Source organism: Dendropsophus ebraccatus, chromosome 8, assembly GCF_027789765.1.
Source record: "Dendropsophus ebraccatus isolate aDenEbr1 chromosome 8, aDenEbr1.pat, whole genome shotgun sequence".
Taxonomy (NCBI): Eukaryota; Metazoa; Chordata; class Amphibia; order Anura; family Hylidae; genus Dendropsophus; species Dendropsophus ebraccatus.
The window spans coordinates 61,836,780-61,862,373 of record NC_091461.1 but is presented as its reverse complement, the minus strand read 5'-3'; the positions used below and the strand labels follow the sequence as shown (position 1 = coordinate 61,862,373).

At 42.4% G+C, this 25,594-nt stretch overlaps 1 protein-coding gene across 5 annotated transcripts in view; it reads right to left on the bottom strand.

The window, feature by feature from the left end:
- The window catches only part of PALD1 (phosphatase domain containing paladin 1), a 189,198-nt gene that overhangs the window by 60,734 nt on the left and 102,870 nt on the right, over positions 1–25,594 (bottom strand). For all 5 annotated transcript variants that reach the window (XM_069980555.1, XM_069980556.1, XM_069980554.1 and 2 more), the window contains 5 exons: positions 18,258–18,362; positions 4,011–4,106; positions 3,421–3,555; positions 2,281–2,397; positions 632–811 (listed from right to left, as the gene is read on the bottom strand). In XM_069980555.1, the coding sequence (XP_069836656.1) occupies positions 632–811; positions 2,281–2,397; positions 3,421–3,555; positions 4,011–4,106; positions 18,258–18,362 (633 nt within the window). The remainder of the gene's footprint in view (positions 1–631; positions 812–2,280; positions 2,398–3,420; positions 3,556–4,010; positions 4,107–18,257; positions 18,363–25,594) is intronic.

Sequence of the window (25,594 nt, the reverse complement as noted above, 5' to 3'; positions counted from 1 at the left end):
GAAAATCATGACCAGTATCATGTCAATGTTCGTTTTTGTCTTTAAACAGCACATTCCACCCTTCACAATATGGAAGAGGTGAATTCCACAGTGAATTTATTAACACGTGTAGATTTTGCTGTGGATTTGCAGCAAAATCAATAGAGAAGCCCACAAACTTAGACTTACCCTTAAACCTGAAGTATTCCTTAATTAATCAGTTTGCTGACATCACTGGCACATTGTTTGTTATTTATGTTGGAGGATCCAGTGATATTCACTTAGTTTATACTGCCCCCTAGTGACCTAAACTAGGACATGAGCAGAGTAATTTATAAACAGCAAAACTAATCTTTAAGACCCTATTGCCTAACTGTGGTGGAATTATTTATCTTAATGGTATGTAATCTATATCTGTATAATACAAAACAGGCAGTGTTACATTTAAAACTAATAACACCTACAATCCTAAGTTTCATGACAATGTCCAGCTATCAGATCCAATTATCATCAATAATGGAACATGTTGAGTAAAATTGGCAACTGAATTTGCTATCTTAAGTATAGACAATAACTATAGGGTATAATGTCCACTTTATATCTGCAATGAGAAAGTTGTAGTGTAAATTGTGTGTACTCTTCAAGCCATCACCTCTAGCTGCTCTGGTTCATTGACAGGTACAGCAATATGTTGTTCCAAGTTTTCCTGCTCTCTTGGTGTGTATATTTGTTCATTGCCTTCCAATATAATATCGTCTCGGAGGTTGACCCATAAAATGTTGGAGTATTTTCTCTTTGCATCTGTCAAGTAGTTCAGAACACAACCTATGGCCTGTAAAGAATTTCAAGGTACATTTTAAAACTTTGTAACAGAAAATGAGAACAAAAAGTAGAAACAATGAATATTATGGCTTCCCGTACTCTGTAGACATTGGAGGTATATCTGCACTCTAAGGCCTAATGTACACAGCCATCTTCATAGACCTGCATCACACGGATCCCAAATATTGCCCAAAAATTACCCTAAAAAAAACATTGCTTTCTAAATAGAATATGGTACCCCATGAAGGTAGTATACAGTGATGCGCAGAATTTCTACACATGAACACTTAAAGGGCAACTCCAGGTAGAGGTTAAAAAAATGAAACTTCTGCAGAAGCATTACGCACTACTTACCTGTCTATCCCAGTTTTGAAACTACTAAAAATTCATTTGTTTTGGGGGGTTTTGCTCTGTTTTGTGTTTCTGTTCTTCCTGGTTTGGCATTTCCCAGAATGCCACCACAGCCCCCACCCATTACAATCAGTAAAATTAGTGCAGCAGCCGCTTCTGGCTGGTTAGAGATAGTGAATCAGTCAGGGGATTGGGTTATCCAGCCAAGTCTCCTGTGACATCACGCCCTGCCCCCTGTTTGCATCATCAGCAAACACACGCAATGTGAGACAGAGGCATGGAAGATTTGTCTCCTGGGTGGGGATAGCAGCAGGAGCAGGAGACAATGTGAATAGGCACAGGGGCCACTTTTTTCACTTCCTGGATTTCTATCAGCTACCAGTGTGGCAGAACCGATACAGTAATACATTGTATAGACACATCTATATAACTTTTAATGTAATTTTAATACAAAACAAGTTTTAAATATATGTATTGATTTTTTTTCTATTAATAATTGCCTTTGAAATCTTATGATCATCTGCTATTAGGGCTATAGCAGAAATAAAGCCAAATTCTGGTCTAAAAACATACATAAGCAGCTATCCAATATGTCATGCTTACCTGCCATTTATCTTAATAGGTGTTGCTGTCTTTAGCTGTGCTCCATTAAAGGGGTAGTGCGGCTCTAAACAATTATTCACTAAATAACACACATTACAAAGTTATACAACTTTGTAATGTATGTTATGTTAGGGAATTGCCCCCTTCCCCGTGTTTCCCCCCACCCACACCAGACCCGGAAGTGTAGTGCTCTATACATACCTGACTCTTGCCGAACCCTGTCCGCATCTTGTGCCAAAGATGTCATCTTCGGACGGACGAACCGCTCCGACCGTCCCTAGTGCTGGCCGCCCTCTGCCACGTCATCAGCTGAGCATAACTGTGCTCAGCCAATCGCGGCAGCTGATGACGCGCGTCACGTGATTGGCTAAGCATAACTGTGCTCAGCCAAGATTTTTATTTAACTTTTGTTTTCTTTTTTTTACAAGTCAGAAGGTTTGTGTGAAATAAAACTTATGATTTCTATATAAAAAAATTCTACATTCAAATGAGAAAGGATTGGACTGCACATAAAATGTACTGCACCTTCGAGTTTGGTTGAGCGGTGCCATAAATAGCAGTCTTGGGTACCCTTCGAAAGTTAGCTACATTCATTTCCTTCACAGTGCTCAGAACATCAGGTGAAAATCGCTCATCCAATACCTGGAACGGAAAACAGATCAGGTCATCATAACCGATAACATGTGTCCACCATGAATAGCAATACTACCAATAAATGTATCCACATGTATAATAGGTTGTTTACTAAGCAACTAGATGTTTTTTGCTTCTTTGTTGACTGAATTAAAAAAAAAAAAAAATCTTCATCAAAGAGATGAACCATAGTCGAGATGTAGAACTGGTTAAATCTGCAGTCTAGTGAAAAGACTATACTTACAAATTATAAGATCTGCCCATACATGTAAGTGTTGACTGACAGTGTAATCTATGTCAGGGCATCCTAACTGTCCACCAAAGGAAAAAGGTTTACAAAATGAGGATTAGGTCTGTTGAAATCCATGCTTTGTTGTTCTGGGAGATAAGCTTCTGCTAAAAGTGTCTGATGGCAGCTTATCGCCCTCTTACTGAGGAAATACATGTGCACGCTTGGCTGATCCAAAAGAGCATGTTTATGGTGCAATACAGGGGGATAGAGGTCAGCCAAACAAGCAATCAGATGAGGACTATCTTTTGCGCGGCCTTTTTAGCTCAAAATTTCTAAGCATTTCTTAGGAGTGATACGTTTTATAATGCAGAGAGCCAAATACTACAGCCAAAGGGTGCTGTAACAACATCAGTCTATGTAAATGCTCTATTAACCCTAATGAGTTCCATACACATCAGCAATAACTCTATATTATCAAATTTTCAGCACTATGTAGACATTTTCGGGGACATTAATGAAACGGCAGGGGCGTACGCCAGGGAGAAGGCGCAGAGAAGGTGTACGTCTGCCATATCCCCCGCACGCCCAATGGGCAGGCCAAGGGGGGGGGGGGGGGGGAGCACAGCAAGGTGGGGGAAAAGTGTGGAGGCGTAAATCATGGTCCATATCTACATGTAGATTTGGTACACCGGGCGCAGTTTCGGCAACCCGTCCGGATTCACTAAGAGGTGTGCAGACCTTTAGATATCAACTAGATGATAAAATAAGTATAACTGAATCTCCCACACATCAATACTTACCAATACCCGTGATCCTTTGGTTATTAGCTCCCCAGATAAAGTAAGTTCGGACAAATTCATGGTTGCTTGAAGCCTATAAATCCAGGGATGCATACACATCCATCGACTAAAACTCAGTGCAAAAGCCAAGGGATACTGAAAAGAGGATGTGAATGGATAAAAACCCATGGGAGGTCAGTCAAATGAAATATGAATGACATTTATTACTTACAAAAACGTATACACTAGGTAGTGAACACATATTGTTCAACTGACCAGTATATCACTGAGGTAATAGGGTTATGCTATGGCCAACTCCAGCTATATTTAAAAATATGTTCACCAATTTTAAATTAAATTCATTTAAATTAAATTCTTTAGAACCAATGGATAATCCTAGAAATAAACACAATTCTAAATTGTGTCGCAAAAGAAGCAAATATCACTATAAATGATCGGTTGATTTAGGAGACAACTTACTGAATATGTCATGAGGATGCAGATAGAAAAAACTGCCAGTATCTCAGGGATATCATGGGATTACAGGTAAGGTTTAAGAAGGACTAACTAAACCACGTAGTCTCAGAAAATGTACATTAAATTTAGCTTACCTGCTCATGAAGGTAAAAGTTGAAAGCTATTAGGTAAAAGTAGCGCTCAAGACTATTGAGGGTTCCTCGGAGGAAATATTCTTTGGTGCTATTTCCCTGAAAAGATATAATATATTATTATATAATTAAAAGGTGTTTTAACATCACATTCAAAACCTTTAATTTGAATTTACATGCCACATATAACTATAGGGCTCAACTCACCTAAAGAATATACTTTGGCCAATCTACGTCCTATGGGGGAGATTTATCAAACATGGTGTACATTGAAACGGACTCAGTTGCCCCTAGCAACCTATCAGATTCCACTTTTCATTCCTCACAGACTCTTTGGAAAATGAAAGGTGGAATCTGATTGGTTGCTAGGGGCAACTGAGCCAGTTTCACTTTACACCATGTTTGATAAATCTCCTCCTATATGTCCAGTCATGGCACCCACCACAGCGAAGTCATTCAGTGTAACATTTACATAAAGTAATTTGACACTCTTCCACCCACTTTTCAATGCTCTTTTTACTCTCAAACACGGACATAACTATATCAGCTGGTATGGGCTACAGAGTTGGAGGGAGAACATTTTGCCTTTTCTGAGATAAAACTCTAATTTCTCACACTATTATGTGGAATCTTATACATGGCACTAGAGATGAGTGAAGCGAATCCAGTGATTCAAAATTCGCTGTGAATTAGGCTGTCAATTTGCTTCCTTCTGTGAAGTGAATTTCCGCCCATTCGGGCCCATAAGGGAATTAGCAAGCAAAACAAAATGGCAGCCGTACATGCTGCCTGGAGCATCACTGTGCAGGAGAAAAGGATTAATCATAATACCTAGCGGCCATCCAATCAGCCTCAGGTCCCTCTGTGATGTCAGTACTTCCCCCTCTATATAAGGCCCTTCGTTAACAGAGGTGGCCAGTTGGCTGTGTGTGTGGAGAAGAGAGCAGGATCACAGCAGGCAGTTAGAGCACAACAGGGAGAGACTAACAGAGCGATATAGGAACAGAGAGGAGAAGAGGGCTGATATTTTGTTTTAGCTGCCAACTAAGTGTCCAGTTTTCCAAGGAACTGGGTACCCATAGGAATTCACTGGGACTAGTGAAGACTAATGATGAGCTAACATCCTGATGTTCGGTTTGGATCCAGAACATTAAAAAAAATGATTGTTATCAGTTTGTGTTCACCAAACATTCACGAAAAAAATAACATACAGTAGAAGCATATATTTCGGTCTACGCATACTGTATGCATACAGATTATCAGGTGCAAAGTGTAAATTACGCAGTTGCATGCATTCGCAAGTTTGAATATGTTCGAAAATGATCGTTATAACCATTCTGATCATCGAACAAATTGTTTGTGATTGGCGAACACGAACAATTAGTGTCATGTTTGTGCAAACATTTATGAACATGTACGCTCATCACTTGTGAAGACACAGTCCATATTATTCACTCACTGTCACTGGGCGAATATAAAAAAAATTTGACCCAAATTTCACAAAGCTCGTGAAATGAATTTCCAGGTACTTTGCCCATGCCCATCTCTACAGTGAACTGTTATACTTTTTTTTTTTATTGCTATGTATGCCAATGTTTCACTTTTCTGTCAATAAGTGGCAATGGCTCATCCTATTTTGCTATGGGGCCCTATGAATTCTTGTTTTCCCCTGCACTCATACATACTTAACCAAACTGGTTTCTTAGAAATTGGCCTTTACATTCATACATCGGTGCATATAGATAGAGGTCATAGATAATATCAATGAAATGTTACATAAATTAAATTCAAATCAAATCAAAGTACCACTCTAGATACCCAGCCAGTGCTAAAATAGTTAACACGCCGACAATGACGCCTGAAGATCGCTGCTGCTTATAAAGTCTCATTCCTTCCTGATGTAAATCTTATGTGTTTAAAAATGTTATTACTAACGTGATCTGTGAATAAACAGCTATGCAGATTCAATTTATGGTCAAGTCAAAGTAATTTTCCACTGTCACTGGCAGCATGCAATGTTTCCCTGTGGACCTCATCTCTACATCTATACTACACTGCACTTTTATTGGTCACTAAGAAACCAAATCTAAGGCTGGTGAAGTTCTTAGAGAGCAGACATACTGAGTTCTAGCTCTAGACAAAGGTCTTGCTCTAAATACTAACAATGCATTATAAAATAACAGGCAGCAGACAGAACAGTGGCTGGAGCGCTGACCCCAAGTTCATCCTGACAAGGTTTCTGCCCTTTCCAAAGCTTTGTAATTTTTCTTCCCATTTTGTCACTCTAAATTGTGATTGTGCGGTCAATACCATAGTCTTGTAAAACAGGGATCCAAAGTTAAGATATGGTCAGTAGGAATATCCGCACATTAAAAACATACTGATCAGTAAAGGTAGCTGATGGAGTGCACTGGACTGAACAGGATAGCATTGTACTGGGGAACACCACTATAGATGACGACATGTGAAGGAAGAAGGGTTTACTAATGAGTTTGCAAGGTGCTTTTTGAACAGAACTAAAACGGCAGCAGAATTGCGTAAACAAGGTTATGCTAAGAGGTCAGATGAGACAGACCCAGACAGAGCCAGAACCGAGGCTGGAGGCCACCACATGCAGCCCCACGTCAGAAGTGAGAAGTGAGATCCGCAGCGGGTCTCACTTCTGCGGATTCGTAGCGAAAACCGCTGCGGATCCGGTACCATTCACCCCTATGATAGCACATACTCGCAGCGGGATTGACTTCCCGCTGTCTGTAGCCCCGCCGCCGCATCCCCCATCCCCGGCCGCATCAGCCCATCCCCGGCGCATCCCCCCATCCCCAGCCGCATCCTGCAGCCGTCCGCATCCCCCATCCCCGGCCAGGGATGGGGGATGCGGGCTGCTGGATGCGGCCGGGGATGGAGGATGCGGCGGCGGGGCTGCGGACAGCGGGGGGTTAAAGCACATATTTACAGCGGGATGTCAATCCCGCTGCGAGTATGTGCTATCATAGGGGTGAATGATCCTGGATCCACAGCTGATCTCGCTGCGAATCCGCAGAAGTGAGATCCGCTGCTGATCTGGTAGGTGTGAAGGCACCCATACTGTAAATTATTTATTATACCATATAGCCATCCTCTGTCAGTGTATCCATTTCTTTTATCCATACACAATTATTGGTTCATATCTACTCTGTTATATTTATATTTATTAAGATATTTACGTTGAACTTTCAGTATGTCAAAAGTAACCCACCAACCTATGGAATAGAGAGGTACAACACCTGCGGGGTGTAACAGATTTGCCCGGCAGGGTAGGAGTTAACAATTGTGTAGCCACTGCTGGCAGCCTATCCGGAGGCTACCCAACATCCCACAAGACTTTTTAAGAGAGAGCTGAGGCTAATTATTATACTGGTCTAATAACCATACACTCCACATAAGGAGATCATTTACTTTAGAACGTTATCTACAAATTAACTGACTTTTGAATTTTAACAACAAAGTTGGATCAGTCCAGTGAGCCAGGACTACTACCCCCATCTGCCTGTTTTCACTGTGTGATTTTATTGCAAGCCAGAGAGAGGATGATGGGAATCCCTCTCTTGGTCTGAACCAAAAGATCAGCTCTACCACATTTGTGCTGACCATATATTTTAAACATTGCAGTATAATGACTGTATGGCTATTTATATATTATCTAGTTGTTATATACATTTTTATACACCTTATGATATTTTTTTATTATTTTCATATGCTTTTGTACCGCATTGCCTAACCCTCTTTTGATCTATTGCACTATAAGGGCCCCGGGGCTTATGCATTTGTATGGTTTATGCTTTTAATGTGTCTGAGTATTTTATCCTGGAAAAGCCAGAAAGACACCTCAGGTGTAAGATAATTTTCTATTACATTTTTATCACATTTTATTACAATAAATTGACATATATTATCAGATTTTTCTTTGAGGACTGGTATGTTTAGAATTTGTCGTCAGATGAGACAGAAGCCTTGATTTACATTTCAGGGACAGAAAGGATTCTCTGGGGGATGGAGACAGGCTCAAATATTACTGTTACACAGTCACAGTTTGCCTTCCCTCTCCTGCACACACTAGTAGCAAAGCTCTGGTTCCTGTGTTCCATCTTGGTCTGTTACTACAGGTGGAATTTACCTAACAAGCAGAGGAAAGCAGCTTTCAGGGAAGTTACATGGTTACATCCTTAACCCCTTAACGACCGTGGGCATACATTTACGCCCTCAGCGCTGGGCCTTAAAGCAGGAGAATGTAAATGTATGCCCTGCCGGGGGGGGGGGGGGGGGGGGGGGAGTAGGTAAAACTAGGAAGGTGTAACCATGCTACTTGCCATTAACCCCTTAAACCTCTTCTATGTTTAAACACTGCTATGGCGCAGCATTTAAAGTGTGACAGGAGCAGCTCTTACCGATCGGGACCCCTGCAGCGTGTCCGCAGGGGTCCTAATCGCAAAGCCTGACTGCCGGGGACCTTCCTCCGTGCGGTCAGGTCTTCAGTCTTCTGATATTATCAGAAGATTGCCAAGAACACTGATCCCTGCTATGCCATTGCATAGCAGTGATCAGTGTATGTAATCCAATCTATGTTGCCATCGGCAACAACGGCCGTACTTTGTACAGTGTGGAACACTGTCTTTTCTGCTATGGGATCCCAGCCGAAGCGTATACACATAGTATACGCTCCGGCTGGTATCCCATAGGACGCCGCAAAGAACTGACATTTCTGTGGCCACAAGTCAGTGAATTGCGGCTGCAGAAAGACCTGTCAGTTCACACAATGAAGCGAGCAGCTCCGGTTGCTTGCTTCATTGTGTGCTATGAGATTTCTGATGCGGGCGCACGCTGATGCACCCGCATCAGAACACTGCGACCGGAAAGATCTTTGCAGAGACCGGCCGGGTCACGGAATGGCTGGTCTCTCACGTAGTGCGAACATAGCCTAAAAGTGTAAAAAATAAATAATTTCTTTGTAAAAACACACCATAGCCCCTGCCCCAATTAAAGTTGAACTCACACCCCCTTTCCCATTTTGTTAATAAAACACATAAAATAAATAAACATATTATATACCGTAGCATGCATAATCGTCTGATCTATTAAAATAAAACAATATTATCCCAGCAAGGTTTACAGCGTGATAAAAAAGCAATAAAAAAATTCTGAGATTCTAGATTTTTTTTATTACATGCTATATATAAAAAAAGTTATAAAAAGTGATCAATACATCTGATCGACACAAGTAAGATACTAAAAAAACTAGAGATCGAGGTGCAAAAATGACACCGCATATAGCCCCATAGGTGAAAAAATAAAAGCGGTACCTATTTGCAAAAAATAACAATAGTAAAACATTAGCTATGTAAATATGCATATCGCTGTATTAAGACTGACCTATAGAAAAAAAGATATCATGTCAGTTTTACCATAAAGTGCATTACGTAAATATGCCAACCCCTAAAATTTGTGGAATTGCATTTTCCCCCCAATTTCACTACATAAATGATATTTTGGAGGTTCTGTCATTAATTTTATGGTAGATTAAAAGTACAAAGTACATCTGTTCCTAAAAATACAAAACCTCACATGGCCCTGTAGAAGGAAAAATAAAAAAGAGTTATAGCTCTTAGAAGGCGAGGAGAAAAAAAACAAAAACGCAAAAATGAAAATTGGCACAATCCTTAAGGCCATTATGGGCTCTGTCCTTAAGAGGTTAATAGTAGCAGTCGGCATTGACTCGTCATCCATAATTCTGTGATGCTGTTGTAGGACATGATGTCACATAGGGAAGTGAGCCTGAAGGGATAACTCAAGACAAGCACAATCTAGACAGACAACCTTAATAATGTATGGCTTAAAATCTGCCAGTTAGGCCAGGTTATTGACATACAAGGCGCTCTTAGTAACCCTATCTGAATGGGAATTCAGGGCTGCACTCAGCAAGTATAGTATCAACTCTTTGCTATGTCTCCTTGACAAATTTTGTTGAACTAGTTCCTGTCCAAGTGTGTGAGACAAAAGCAGCAAACTGACCAGTCACTAGTGATACTTACATATTCAAACATTATACAAAAAATTACTCTGCACCTTGTCGTCATCATCATCAGAAGAAGAAATTGTAGCCCCGTAATCACAGCTGACATAGAGCAATCACAGAACGACTTGGCTGGATTACACATCTGATTATCTTCTCATTATTCCTAATGAGAAGCTAATTAGGATTAGTTACATAGACGGTATCAGTTAATTATGGATTTGTATAATACCAGTATGGACAACACATAACAGGGATATAAGCCTGGATTTTAACAGATTGTTTCCTGCATGTGTAATTGACTAAGTAGTTTGGAGCTAGAATGACAACGGAGCACTGAAGCCAAATTACACACTGTCCGGTGGTGTGACATATCCTATACATATGTAAAAAATACACAGCCCCTCTTAATGGCAGCACATAGATCCTGTTCAGATCCATATTATGGACCTAAAGGTACTTAAGTGCAGGCATATAGTGATTCTATAAAGCACCGTATTGTCCGTCAGTTACAAAATCAGGGATTGTAGGTACAGTAGAGGCTCATGGAATTCTACATGAGCCCATGTTACAGGCATCTAGTATGTCCCCCTCTGAATCTTTGAATTTTCACCCACTTAAAAGCCATTTAGTCTATGACAGTTTTTTTATTTTTATTTTTTAAACCACTGAGGCGTGTCTAGGACTACTTTACCACTTGAGATTATAACATAATCAAAACTGTTCAGTGGCCACATGATGGCGCTATACTATACATAATTTAACCTGCATATTTTCTCCTCTCCTGAATATTTCTCTGTAAAGCATTCTATCACTAATGGCTCAGTTGCTAGTAAAGAGTTTAGAGCCTTATAAAACATAAATGGATATGTTAGAAAACTAAAATAGGGCAAAAATATAAACTGGGGGTTTTAATGCAAGTCAATGGACAGGCTTAATCCTACTTTGTTGAATAAAAAAAAAAAAAATACTAAAAAAATAAAATAAAAAATAAACGTATCTCTGTAAAAGCAAATGCCCTTATGCAACTGAATCTAAAAAAAGTCTTACAGTACTTGACAAAGCTGCTACAGTAATGAAGAAATCTGGTGCCCCTCCTATTTCCTTTGAAAAAGCCAACATAAAAGTTTTACATTTTATTTTTAAAATTCTCCTGCTAATTTAAAGGCATATTCCACTTGAATAGTTCTCCAGTTTATAAAAACACAAGTTAACTCACCTTTAAATCAGATTTAGGGTATAAACCCACACACCGTATATGCAGCAGATATGCAACAAATACGCAGCAGATTTGTTGGTACAGATTTGATGCTGTGTTCAGTTATTTAGATCTAATCTGCTGCGATTTTGCTGCGAGTTTGCTGCGAGTTTGCTGCGTATCGCAGCAGTAAATACGCTGCATATACGGTGTGTGGGTTTATACCCTTATGGGTTAAACCCACTTGACGTATTTGCTGCGTGAATCAGTCTTAAAAATAAGCAGGCAAAACGCAGGTTGGCTTTATACGATTGTTCTGCGTTAAAATACGCAATTGCGTATTTTTGAAGCGTGAAGCTTGTTGTTAGGAAAGCATCAGTTGTTAACAACCTGTGCAAAAAACGCATGTAGCTTCACGCTTCAAAAATACGCAATTGCGTATTTTAACGCAGAACAATCGTATAAAGCCAACCTGCGTTTTGCCTGCTTATTTTTAAGACTGATTCACGCAGCAAATACGTCAAGTGGGTTTGTACCCTTAGGGTCCATTTACACAGAAAGGTTATCTGACAGATTATCTGCCAAAGATTTGAAGCCAAAGCCAGGAATGGATTTGAAAAGAGGAGAAATCTCAGGCTTTCCTTTATGACCTGATCTCTGTTTATAGTCTGTTTCTGGCTTTGGCTTCAAATCTTTGGCAGATAATCTGTCAGCTAATTTTTCTGTGTAAAAGCACCATTACTAATACCAATCAGGGAATCAATCAGTACAATTGTGATTGACAGGCAAGGAGGCCCATTAGAACCTGCCAGCTGGCCTCCCTGGCTGTCAATCAACTTGCAGATCGAGCACAAGGTGACCGAGAGCCATGACCAGTCACAGCCCAGATGACTAATTCCCGTCTCTCTCCCCGCCTTGCGTGCAGCAGTAAAAGACGTTTTACCGGCATAAGAAGAAGCAACCAAGGACATGGTAGGAAGGTTCCTTACTACATCTATTAAACCGTAACTGTCATATTTTTTTTATTGCAGAAATCAGTAGTATAAGCGTCTTTAAGAAACTCTGTAATAGGTTTTATCAGCCAAAAAAAGCCTCCTTCTGTACTCAAGAAGCAATCTCCCAGCCTCCCCCCTGACTTCTTATCTGTGCATTATCAGGCAAACACGTCTTCATTACAGAGAAGCCAGTGAAGACGGGTTCTGCTCTCTCCATTCTATCCTTATGGAGGGGGGAGGGGCTGAGGGAGATGAGTGAGCAGGAAGAGGTGACATGACGGTCAGCTGTTTCTAGACTGTCTGGACAACTAAGATGCTGGATTCTGGGGTCAGAAAGGTCAGTGCTTATCTATGAACTTACTGAGAGAAGATTGCAGGGTGTTGTGCTGTGCAAGAATGCTCCGTGCTCAGTCACTCCTAACAGCCCCTCCCCTCTCCATAGCCACATAATGGACACAGAAATCCTGCTTCTTCTGAAGTGAGGGGGAGGCTGGGAGATTGCTTTTTCAGTCCAGAAGGTAACTCTTTTGGTTTATAAAACCTATTACAGAGTTTCTTAAAATCGCTTGTACTATAGATATTTAATGTTTTCAAAAAAATGGCCCTGAAATGACAGTTACGCTTTAAACGCTGCTGGGAACCTAATCAGAACACTTCTACTGATTGGTTCCCTTTAAGTCCTGATAATAGTGTAAACTAATGGTGCATTTACACAGAGATTTATATGGCAGACTTTGGAAGCCAAAGCCAGGAATGGATTTGAAAAGAGTCTTTACTTTTGATTGAGATTTGAAATCTCAGTCTTTACTTTATGACCTGTTTCCTGTTTATGGTCTGTTCCTGCCTTTGGCTTCAAAAATCTCTCTGCGTAAACGCAGCATAAGAATGCACCAGATTTATTCCAACAGCTCATTCTGCTAGAATTTGCCATATTTGTAGACTGCCTAGTCTAAGTATAGACCACCCATTAGTTGGCTTCCTTTATGCCAAAATAGTGCACCAACATTTTGAATGTATGGCATTACATTTTAGGATTGCCCCCTGCTTAGCTATGTGACAATCTACAATAGGGGGCCACACCAGTTGTCAAGCATACCATTTCTAGAAACACAGGGCCTCTTGTGTATTGAGCAGCAAACATACTACTCTGCAGTCCAGCACTGTGACAGTGTATACCACTAGAGAATATACCACACAAGCATATTGCATAATATATGTAGTGCAAGTCAAAGTAGTCGTGTGGCACATTTGCAATAGTAAATCTGCCCATTTTAAGGGCTTCGTATACTCAAAAAAATATATGAGCATAAGTATCCACAAATATAATTTTTATGTATTAAGTAAAACAATCAATCAATTAAAACATACATTAAAAACAAGGAGAAAAACAAAATTTCCAATATGCAACATCACAGGACAAATAAACAAGAGAAGGGTTATTGATGTAAACATACATCACTTAAGTCTCCTAGCCATATATCTAGGCAGGTGCATCAGAAGCTCAATCCATTAACAGCAATACGGAAGCTAGTAAGGTACATTTACTGCTTACTTGTATGTACAATATAACATAAACCACTTAAACATAAATCAAAAAGACTCGCCCATCGTGTTGTAATTGTCCTGGTGCCAACCCTGACGTATGTTTCACCCATGTAGCTTTATCAAGGGGCAATTGATAAAGCTACATCAGCGAAACGTACGTCGGGGTTGGCACCAGGACAATTACAACACAATGGGTGAGTCGACTTTGCCAGAGGGGATACATGTAGACATTAGATAGAGCCACTACATGGATTATGGTATTGTGGTTTACGTTATTTTGCACATACAAGTAATCAGTAAATGCTGGAAAGTACCTTACTAGCTTCAGTATTGCTATTAATGGATTGAGCGTCTGATGCACCTGCCTAGATATGTGGCTAGGAGACTTAAGTAATATATGTTTACATTAATCACCCTTGTGTTATTTATTTGTCCTGACATTTTTTATTCTTGTTTTTATTGTATGTTTTAATTGATTGTTCTACTTAATAAAATAAAATTATATTTGTGAATACTTACTCTCATATTTTTTTTAAAGTATACTATGTTTTAAGTGAGTTTTCTCTTGGTTATTGGTATGTATAGAAGAAGTGGTGAATATATAGAGACGCTCATTGTAGCCCAAATGTAGATATATATTGAAAATCCACTGTAGATTGGAGCTTTTGTGTCACATTTTATGGGTTTATCTGGTTTAGATTAACCCAATTTTATTTTCATATACCCTATAAGGGAATTCTGTGTTAATCAATCAATGGGGGGAGGGCTCCACATCCAGATTCCTCATCCCTGAGTGGAATGTGGTTACAAAGAGTGTCTCCTGCCCTGGAGGACCTCTCCTGTCCTGGATTACACAGATAACCTATTGATTTCAATGGGAGCAGTGCAATGCCCAATTCCCTCTGTGGGAAATAGAACACTTTGGCTACATTTACGTGTATCGGTTTCGCTTCTAAAAATATTCTGAGCTATTCCACAGAAATAAAAAAGGGAAAGCTTCAACAACAAATGTCATCATGCCATGCAGATTTTGGTACAGATAGCAGCTGATCTGGTCTATAATTTAACAACACTATGGTCCTCTGCTAATCTCTGTACACCTAGTCTCCAGTAATGACACTCCAATAAGTTATTAGACGTTACCCACCAGCATGACAAGTTACCGCCTCTAAGGGCCCTATTGCACAGGGGATTATCGTGCAAAAAATTGTTAAATCGCTTGAATTTAAACGATAATGGTTCTGGGTAATTGCAGGCAACGATCAAAAAATCGTTCATATGTCATTGATCGTTGATTTAGATCTGGACCTAAAATTATCGTTAATTATTTGCTGTAATTCCACGTTCGTTCGCTCAAGTTCTGCACTTTTTCACTAATCGTTCAGTGTAATAGCACATTGCCCATTGTTTTCCTGAGTTTAGAAGGAATAAGTGATCATAGTAACGATCGCAATAACGATCGTATCTAACGACTATTGTTCTGTGTCATATGGTGAACGATTTCAGGTTAACGATAAACAATCTCGTTTGCGATCGTTTATCGTTAGTCGTTAATCGTTGAAAATCGCTCAGTGTAATAGGACCCTAAGATCTCATCAACTAGGAAACATTGCAACATTTCCCTCCTGTGTGAACGCACCATCACAGTCTTATTTCCCTATGGATTTAAGCTGGTCACTGGGAATACACTTTATGACTGGCTTATTATTCATGGACCCTTTTAACAAACAGAGATTGTCCAAAGGTGAGGACCTTCCCAAATCTAAATTAGAGCTCCAAACTAAAGCTAAACTGCAACTACAAAAGCCTCCAGTTTGGGAGCAGCAGAAGATGAGTGGGCACGGCTCCAACCATGAAATCTCTCGACAGTGGTTTATCTTTGTCTGCCAAAAGCACGTTTTTATAGCTAAGTGTCAGAGGTGCCATAGACCTTGCTCACATTAAATAAAAGTCATTAGAGCTGTAGTTTATTTCCCAGGGTACTTGGTAAATTAGTAGGCTCCTTTGTGTCTCTGGTTGACAGTTCTTTAGCGGTCTATCTTGCTACATATATTAGTTTTTGATATTACACCAAAATCATGACTGAGCCTGGCATTCCCACAGTCTATTTGCTGCACTTTCCAAATGCAACTGCAGCCCTTGTAATTAAAAAATTGCTCAGTGGGTATACTGAGAATGATAAAAACATTTCCAAAATCCATAGCTAGCTGTCTTATGGACAGATATTTAGAAGTAATTTATTATAGTGAGCAATAAAAATTCTAAATGGAATCCTTGCCTTATATACGGTAATGATTGAACTTGATGCATGTTAGATAACCTTATACCATTAACTAAGATCATAATTGACTTTGGGTTCGGACCAGAACAATTGATAGGCTTCAAACATAAACATGTGAAGCAGTCATTTACACAGCTATAGACGTGCAGTCAGAATGGGACTGAAGCCAAGTGAAAAAAGTTATGCACTTTCCAAGATCTTGTCTGCTGTGCCCTCATTAGTTATAGCCAGTGCGTCCACATCTCCGTGACAGCCAGTGCGTCCACATCTCCGTGACAGCCAGTGAGCCCACATCTCCGTGACAGCCAGTGAGCCCACATCTCCGCGACAGCCAGTGAGCCCACATCTCCGCGACAGCCAGTGAGCCCACATCTCCGCGACAGCCAGTGAGCCCACATCTCCGTGACAGCCAGTGAGCCCACATCTCCGTGACAGCCAGTGAGCCCACATCTCCGTGACAGCCAGTGAGCCCACATCTCCGTGACAGCCAGTGAGCCCACATCTCCGTGACAGCCAGTGAGCCCACATCTCCGTGACAGCCAGTGAGCCCACATCTCCGTGACAGCCAGTGAGCCCACATCTCCGTGACAGCCAGTGAGCCCACATCTCCGTGACAGCCAGTGAGCCCACATCTCCGTGACAGCCAGTGAGCCCACATCTCCGTGACAGCCAGTGAGCCCACATCTCCGTGACAGCCTGTGCGCCCAAATCGCTGCGACAGCCAGTGAGCCCACATCTCCGTGACAGCCAGTGAGCCCACATCTGCGTGACAGCCAGTGCGCCCAAATAGCCGCGACAGCCAGTACGCCCACATCACCATGACAGCCAGTGCGCCCACATCACCATGACAGCCAGTGCGCCCACATCACCATGACAGCCAGTGCGCCCACATCACCATGACAGCCAGTGCGCCAACATCGCTGTGACAGCCACCTGCTATTTTCTAATTGTGAAACGGAAATTGTCCTTGTTCTCTCTAGCTGGGTTGGAATATACGATGGAATATACAATGTGCAGAAGTCAAGAAGAAGGTAAGAGGCGGCACTCCAAACTTAAAGTGAACAAAGCGTGGTTTAAGTTTATTCACCCAGTATGCAACGTTTCAATCTACTCAATGAGATCTTTGTCAAGTGCTTGACAAAGATCTCATTGAGTAGATTGAAACGTTGCATACTGGGTGAATAAACTTAAACCACGCTTTGTTCACTTTAAGTTTGGAGTGCCGCCTCTTACCTTCTTCTTGAGTTACCTCCGGGACCTGGGTCTGGAACCGTGGGGCAGGCATCCTACCTGAGCCTTGAGCCACACAGTGCTGTTTGGCAACCCTGCTCAATGAGCAGAAGTGTTTTCGCCTGACTATATCCTGAAGGACGACAGAAGAGGTTATTATACTCAGCACTATGGACATTGTGCTCATGACAAGTCTAGATATGGCTAGTATACAGAGTGCCAGTCTCTTAATCAGATGAAAGTATAGGGGTGGTTATCGAACAGAATTGTGTTATCACCTATCTCCAGCCTAACAGGCATATGATCCGGACCGTTAGAGGTTTTGACATTTCCTCTGAGATAGTCATGTTAACTTGTAATCTGGACTCATGGATCGTGAAGACAGTATATTATAACCACACGTCTATGACAGATACATCTACCGTGGTGCAGAGGAAGATACATTTCCTTGTGAGTGCACTCTTGGAAGACAATCCAAATTCCTGAAGCTTCCTGGATGACAAACATTGTATGAGAGATGCGCAGGCCTTCTAAGCATCTTGTCACCCAGACACTTGCTGTTACCGAGTACACCTTCCTGACACTGTTTACATCAAGTCTGTCCTGTTTATACTGCTCACTTGGATTGTTATGAATCAGAAAAGACACTATTTCCTTCCTTTTTTAAACTAACAGCCCCGGATCTGCCAGTAGAGCCGGTGATGTGTACATTGTGGTTAGACAATGAGGAGGTGGATTTTCTGCTAGCTGCAGGGAAGACGACACCTGTCTGATCGCAAACAGCCGAGCAGTCTGTTATCTACATGCTATACCCGGGTGTTAAAGGAAAAAACTATTACAGTAATATATTAGACACAACTACATTATGCTTATAACAATAAAAAATCAACTCCCTTCTCTATATATTTGGTGTGTACTTCGAGGATGGACATTGTTTATAGGAGACCTTATTTACCTGAATTTGGTAGTCTTCCCCAATGCCCTCCAGTTTCTTCTTGCATTCATATATGGCCGACTTGATATCATGCATTTCTGAGCATAAGGAAATAGCATGGTCCACCTATGTCAGAAAAAAATGATAGCGGAAAATTATAATATATCAAATTTGATTGTTATTGGGTTAAAAGGTAAAAAACGGGACATAAACTGTATGAAGAATTTTGACATTTAGACAGAAAGGTAATTTAAATATTCACTTTTAACAACATATATGAAAACCAGTGAAACAAAAACTAATAAGGATGCCCATAGCAGCAGAATTCAGCTATTATTTACTTTAAAGCGAATGTACCATCAGAAAATTCGCCCCGGGAAGCCGCGGTCCTTTTTTTTTTTTTTTCTCTAACCACGACCTGGAACACCAGCCGGGGGTGAAGAACTGGAGGCGGCTCTTTTTATTTTAATGGAACCGCATCATAGAGGGGTGGGGGTTTCCTCCCATTGGGGACTGGCTGGCCCGCTTTCAGTGCTTCGCCCCCGGCCGGTGCTCGGCAATAGTCCGGCGCTGTGCGTGGGAATTGGGCCGCGGTTAACAAAAAAAAAAGGACTGCGGCACTGGCTTCCCCAAGCCGTCGTCATTCTATTCATGTGTAAAACTTAAAGCGAATGTACATTTGCGTTAAGCAGTGATCACATTCATTTACTGTTGCCATCACTTTCTGTTCATGTCTGAACTAGTTGTCTAACATGAGGCCTACAGGTCAGCACTGTGTCCTTGAAATTGAATCTCTAGGGTCTTGGGGCTGAATGCAACCAAGGGCAACGTATAAGCACAGGGCCAAGTTCCAGTGAAGTGCAGGGCTGAGACAGTGACATGATATAGTATGGACTTTTATTCCCAGTAAGCAAAAAAGAAATATGTTTATCATCCCCATACAAAGACAGCGGCTACCAACAATAAGGGCATGACAATTAATCCTATTTAACCCCTTCACGTCAGCCATCTGTATATATACGTTCCTATTGCACATGCCCCGTGCAGTAGGAATGTACATATACGTTCCTGCTTTGACGGGGGTTTGTGATGAGAACGGGATCGCTGCAGGGACAGCGATCCCGCTCTCATCTGAGTGAGGCACCGGAGATAATGAGAATCAGCTGCGATCCCGCAGCTGACCCCCATTAACCCCTTAGTGACCGCCGAAACGGCGGTCACTAATGGGCCGATGCCGCCGCTATATTTCATCTCCCCCCCCCCCGTGAATCCACGGTGGGGGGAGATGAAATAGTTAAAATCAGACCCCAGACCAGCCCCCCTAGTGCCCCGGCATCTAACCCCCCCTCCCCGCGGCGGCCATCAGATCCAAGATGGCCGCCGCGATCACTGTGAACAGACTAATGTCTGTTCACAGTGATCTCTTAGTAAAAATTAATGAAAACCCCATGCTCTCCGCCACCAGAGAGCATGGGGCAGTCATCGGGGACCCCCCCTGTGGGGTCCCGGTACAAGCGATCAGCGGTATATACTATATACCGCTGATCGCTTGTGCCATGTGCCGCCGGAACATTTTATCCCCTGTCACCATGAATGATTGGTGACAGGGGATAAAAAGTGATGTCCCCCCACCCCCCAGTCACCCCCGTCCCCGAGTCACCCTCCCCTACCCCATATACTCACCTGATCCTGGAGCTCCTTCCTCCTCGGTGTCCTGGCTGGTTATGAAGTGCGCATGCGCTCCACAACCAGCCAGCTCTGAAAATTTAAAGTGACAGAGACCAATTTGGTCTCTGTCACTAAACTATGATTACTGTGATAGAAAATATCACAGTAATCATAGTAATACAGTGAAAAAGAATGTGAAAAGTACAAAAAGTGACAAACATACAAAAAAATAAAACACACACTTTCTATTATAGTAATAATTGCAGTTTACTCCCAAATTACCCCTAACCCCCCCCCCCCCAGATTACCCGTAACTACCGCAGCTAGCCCATAACCACCCCAGGTTGTCTGTAATCACGTCAGATTGCACGTAACCCCCCAGACTACCCGTAACCACCGCACGTTGACCGCAACCACCGCACGTTGACCGTAACCACCGCACGTTGCCCGTAACCACCGCACACTGCCCGTAACCACCGCACGTTGCCAGTGACCCCCTCCAGATTGTCCGTTATCACCCCAGATTGCCTGTACCCACCCCAGATTACCTATAAGCACTTCAGTCTATCCGTAACAATTCTAGATTGTCTGTAACCCCTCCAGGTTGCCCGTAACCACCGCAGGTTGCGCATAACCACCCCAGGTTGCCCGTAATCATGCCAGATTACATGTAACCCCCCAGATTGCACGCAACCACCGCAGGTCGCGTCTGACCACCGCACCTTGCCTCTGACCACCGCACGTCGCCACTGACCACCGCACGTCGCCACTGACCACCGCACGTCGCCACTGACCACCGCACGTCGCCACTGACCACCGCACGTCGCCACTGACCACCGCACGTCGCCACTGACCACCGCACGTCGCCACTGACCACCGCACGTCGCCACTGACCACCGCACGTCGCCACTGACCACCGCACGTCGCCACTGACCACCGCACCTTGCCTCTGACCACCGCACCTTGCCTCTGACCACCGCACCTTGCCTCTAACCACCCCAAATTGCCAGTGACCCCCTCCAGATTGCCCGCAACCACGCCAGATTACAGGTACCCACCTCAGATTACCTATTAGCACTTCAGTTTATCCGTAACCACAGCAGGTTGCCTGTAACCACCCCAGATTGTCTGTAACCACCCCAGATTGTCTGTAACCACCCCAGATTGTCTGTAACCACCCCAGACTGTCTGTAACCACCCCAGACTGTCTGTAACCACCCCACGTTGCCCATAACCACAGCAGGTTGCCTGTAACCACCCTAGATTGTCTGTAACCACAGCAGGTTGTCCGTAACCACAGCAGGTTGTCCGTATTCACCCCAGGTTGCCTGTAACCACCCCAGGTTTCCTGTAACCACCCCAGGTTGCCTGTAACCACCCCAGGTTGCCGTAACCACAGCAGGTTGCCCGTGACCTCCCCATGTTGACTGTATCCACCCCAGATTACCCGTAACCACCCCAGATTAGCCGTAACCACCCCAGATTAGCCGTAACCACCTCAGACTGCCCGTAACCACCTCCAAATTACCCGGAACCACCCCACATTACCTGTAATCTAATTTTTTTTATTTTATTTTAGTAACTGCGCTATTCTAATAACTATTACTAGCTACTGTTTTGCTCCAGCAAATTGGCACTCCTTCCCTTCTGAGCCTTGCTGTGTGCCCATACAGTGGTTTATGCCCACATATGGGGTACCGTTGTACTCGGGAGAACCTGTGTTACAGATTTTGGGGTACGTTTTTTCTCATGTTCCTTGTGAAATTTAGAAATTTCAAACTAAACCAACATATTATTGGAAAAGTTCAAGTTTTTCATTTTTACTGGCCAATTTTGAATACTTTCCTCTAATACCTGTGGGGCCAAAATGCTCATCCTACCCCAAGATGAATTCTTTGAGGGGTGTACTTTCCAAAATGGGATGACTTTTGGGGGGGGTCTATTCTGTAGACATTACAGGGGCGCTGCAAATGTACCTGGCGCTCAGAAACTTCTTCAGAAAAATCTGCACGGAAAATGCTAATTGGCGCTCCTTCCCTTCTGAGCCCGGCTGTGTGCCCATACAGTGGTTTATACCCACATATGCAGTACCGTTCTACTCAGGAGAACCTGCGTTACAGATTTTGGGGTGAATTTTCTCTCCTGTTCCTTGTGAAATTTCTAACTAAAGGAACAAATTATTGGAAAAATTTGAGTTTTTCATTTTTACAGTCTACTTTTGAATACTTTCCTCTTATACCGGTGGGGTCAAAATGCTCACCACACCCCAAAATGAATTCTTTGAGGGGTGCACTTTCCAAAATGGGGTGACTTATGGCGAGATTTTACTCCGCTGGCACTACAGGGGCTCTGCAAACGTACCTGGCACTCAGAAACTTCTGCAGCAAAATCTGCATTGAAAAAGCTAATTGGCGCTCCTTCCCTTCTGAGCCCGGCTGTGTGCCCATACAGTGGTTTATACCGACATATGAGGTACCTTTTTACTCAGGAGAACCTGTGTTACAAATTTTTGGGTACTTTTTTTTCTCTTGTTCCTCGTGAAATTGAGAAATTTTAAACTAAAGGAACATATTATTGGATAAATTCGAGTTTTTCATTTTTACTGTCTACTTTTGAATACTTTCCTCTAATACCTGTGGGGTCAAAATGCTCACCACACCCCAAAATGAATTATTTGAGGGGTGTACTTTCCAAAATGGGGTGACTATGGGTGAGATTTTACTCCGCTGGCACTACAAGGGCACTGCAAACGCACCTGGCGCTCGGAAACTTCTTCAGCAAAATCTGCAATGGAAAAGCTAGATGACGCTCCCTTCCTTCTGAGCCCCGCTGTGTGCCCATACAGTGGTTTACGCCCACATATGGGGTACCGAAGTACTCAAGAGAACCTGCGTTACAAATTTTGGGGTGCGTTTTCTCTCATGTTCCTTTTGAAAATGAGAAACTTTAATCTAAACGTATATATTATTGGAAAATTGTAATTTTTCATTTTTTTACGGCCTAAGGCCGGGTTCACACGCTGTAACTGTGCGGCTGTATTTTTTATGCGGCTGTAAATGTGCGGGTGAAACTCCGGCCGTGGGAAAAAATAGACATGCGGCTCAAAACATACGGTCATTTACTTGGAAATCTGGTTCAACTAAAAATAACAAATAAAATGTTAAGAAAGTGATGGAAACACCTCTGGATGCATCTGGGAAAGCAGGGAAACAGTTTACAGGAATTGCTATTACCGGGGTTTGTGATCCTCTGCAGTATAGCCGATGTGTCTCATGGTTAATATATTGAATTAATAAAACACATTTTCTGTCTAATAAAGTCCCTTTTATTGTTCAATAATTAAATGTAAACGATTCCATCATTTTGCAATTAAATATACTGTTAAAATTAATATATATATAAATAAATGTATATTTATATATATATTTATTTTTTGACAGTATATTTAATTGCACAATGATGGATTCGTTAGAATTAAATTAATGACCAACGAAACTGAATTTATTTAAACGAAAATTTGTTTTCTTAATTAAATATTAATTAGTACAGGAAGCTCTATAAGCCGGTAATTCATATGCCGGCAATAGAGCATTCTGTACTAATCATCACTTAACTTTAATGAAAACATCAAATGTTTCTTCTAATTATGTTATGACAATAGCATTATTAGAAGAAACATTTAGAATTATATGTGCGCTCAGCTGATTGGCTGTTCGGCTGAGCGCACATATAATAAGCCGGTCCGCAGTACAGTGACTTCATTGTGCTGCGGACCAGCGAAGAGGACACATCGGGGTGAGTATAGAGCTCTCCCCACCCCCTCCCCGGCACTGCACCCCTCCCAGCAAGGAAGGGGGGGTCACTTAACCCCTTCCTTGCTGGGATGGGTGCAGTCTGACATCAGTCTGGCCCCCAGGGGGTTAAGGGGGATGCAATACATCCTCCCTTAACCCCTTGGGGGTCAGACTGTAAGCAGCGATCTGTAAAGATGCTGCATACTGTAAGGAGCACAACACCGCTCACAATGATGGGTGTTGTGCTCCTGTTTGTGTGTTTTTTGTGTGTTTCTCCCTTTTTGTTTTTCAGATATCGGTATCCTGGGGATTACGTCGGATTCCGTGGACTACGTCGATGACCAGCGTTTTTTTAATGTTTTTTTTAATAAAATGGTCAATGAGGGGTGTGGGGGTGTTTTTATTTGAATAAAAAAATTTGTAAACTTGTGTCTTGTCTTTATTTCTTTACTTTATAGACTTAGTAGTGGAAGCCGTCTAATAGACGGAATCCATTACTAAGTCGGGGCCTAGTGTTAGCCGGTATAAAATGGCTAACACTAACCCCCTATTATTACCCCAGTACCCAATGCCACCAGGGGTACTGGGAAGAGCCGGGTGCCAGTGGTCCCGGAGCGTCAAAATTGGCGCTCCTGGACCGGGCGGCAGCAGGCTGGTAAGATTTAGGCTGGGGAGGGCCTAAACCAATGGCTCTTCCCACCCTGGTGTTACCAGGCTGCTGTCGTTTGGTTTTTAACCCGGCTGGTTATAAAAATAGGGGGGACCCTATGCGTTTTTTTTTAATTATTTATTTATTTAAAAAAAACAACGCATAGGGTCCCCCCTATTTTTAGAACCAGCCGGGTTAAAAACCAAACGACAGCAGCCTGGTAACACCAGGGTGGGAAGAGCCATTGGTTTAGGCCCTCCCCAGCCTAAATCTTACCAGCCTGCTGCCGCCCGATCCAGGAGCGCCAATTTTGACGCTCCGGGACCACTGGCACCCGGCTCTTCCCAGTACCCCTGGTGGCATTGGGTACTGGGGTAATAATAGGGGGTTAGTGTTAGCCATTTTATACCGGCTAACACTAGGCCCCGACTTAGTAATGGATTCCGTCTATTAGACGGCTTCCACTACTAAGTCTAAAAAGTAAAGAAATAAAGACAAGACACAAGTTTACAAATTTTTTTATTCAAATAAAAACACCCTCACACCCCTCATTGACCATTTTATAAAAAAAAACATTAAAAAAACGCTGGTCATCGACGTAGTCCACGGAATCCGACGTAATCCCCAGGATACCGATATCTGAAAAACAAAAAGGGAGAAACACACAAAAACACACAAACAGGAGCACAACACCCATCATTGTGAGCGGTGTTGTGCTCCTTACAGTATGCAGCATCTTTACAGATCGCTGCTTACAGTCTGACCCCCAAGGGGTTAAGGGAGGATGTATTGCATCCCCCTTAACCCCCTGGGGGCCAGACTGATGTCAGACTGCACCCATCCCAGCAAGGAAGGGGTTAAGTGACCCCCCCTTCCTTGCTGGGAGGGGTGCAGTGCCGGGGAGGGGGTGGGGAGAGCTCTATACTCACCCCGATGTGTCCTCTTCGCTGGTCCGCAGCACAATGAAGTCAGTGTGCTGCGGACCGGCTTATTATATGTGCGCTCAGCCGAACAGCCAATCAGCTGAGCGCACATATAATTCTAAATGTTTCTTCTAATAATGTTATTGTCACAACATAATTAGAAGAAACATTTGATGTTTTCATTAAAGTAAAGTGATGATTAGTACAGAATGCTCTATTGCCGGCATATGAATTAACGGCTTATAGAGCTTCCTGTACTAATTAATATTTAATTAAAAAAACACATTTTCGTTGAAATAAATACAGTTTCGTTGGTCAATAATT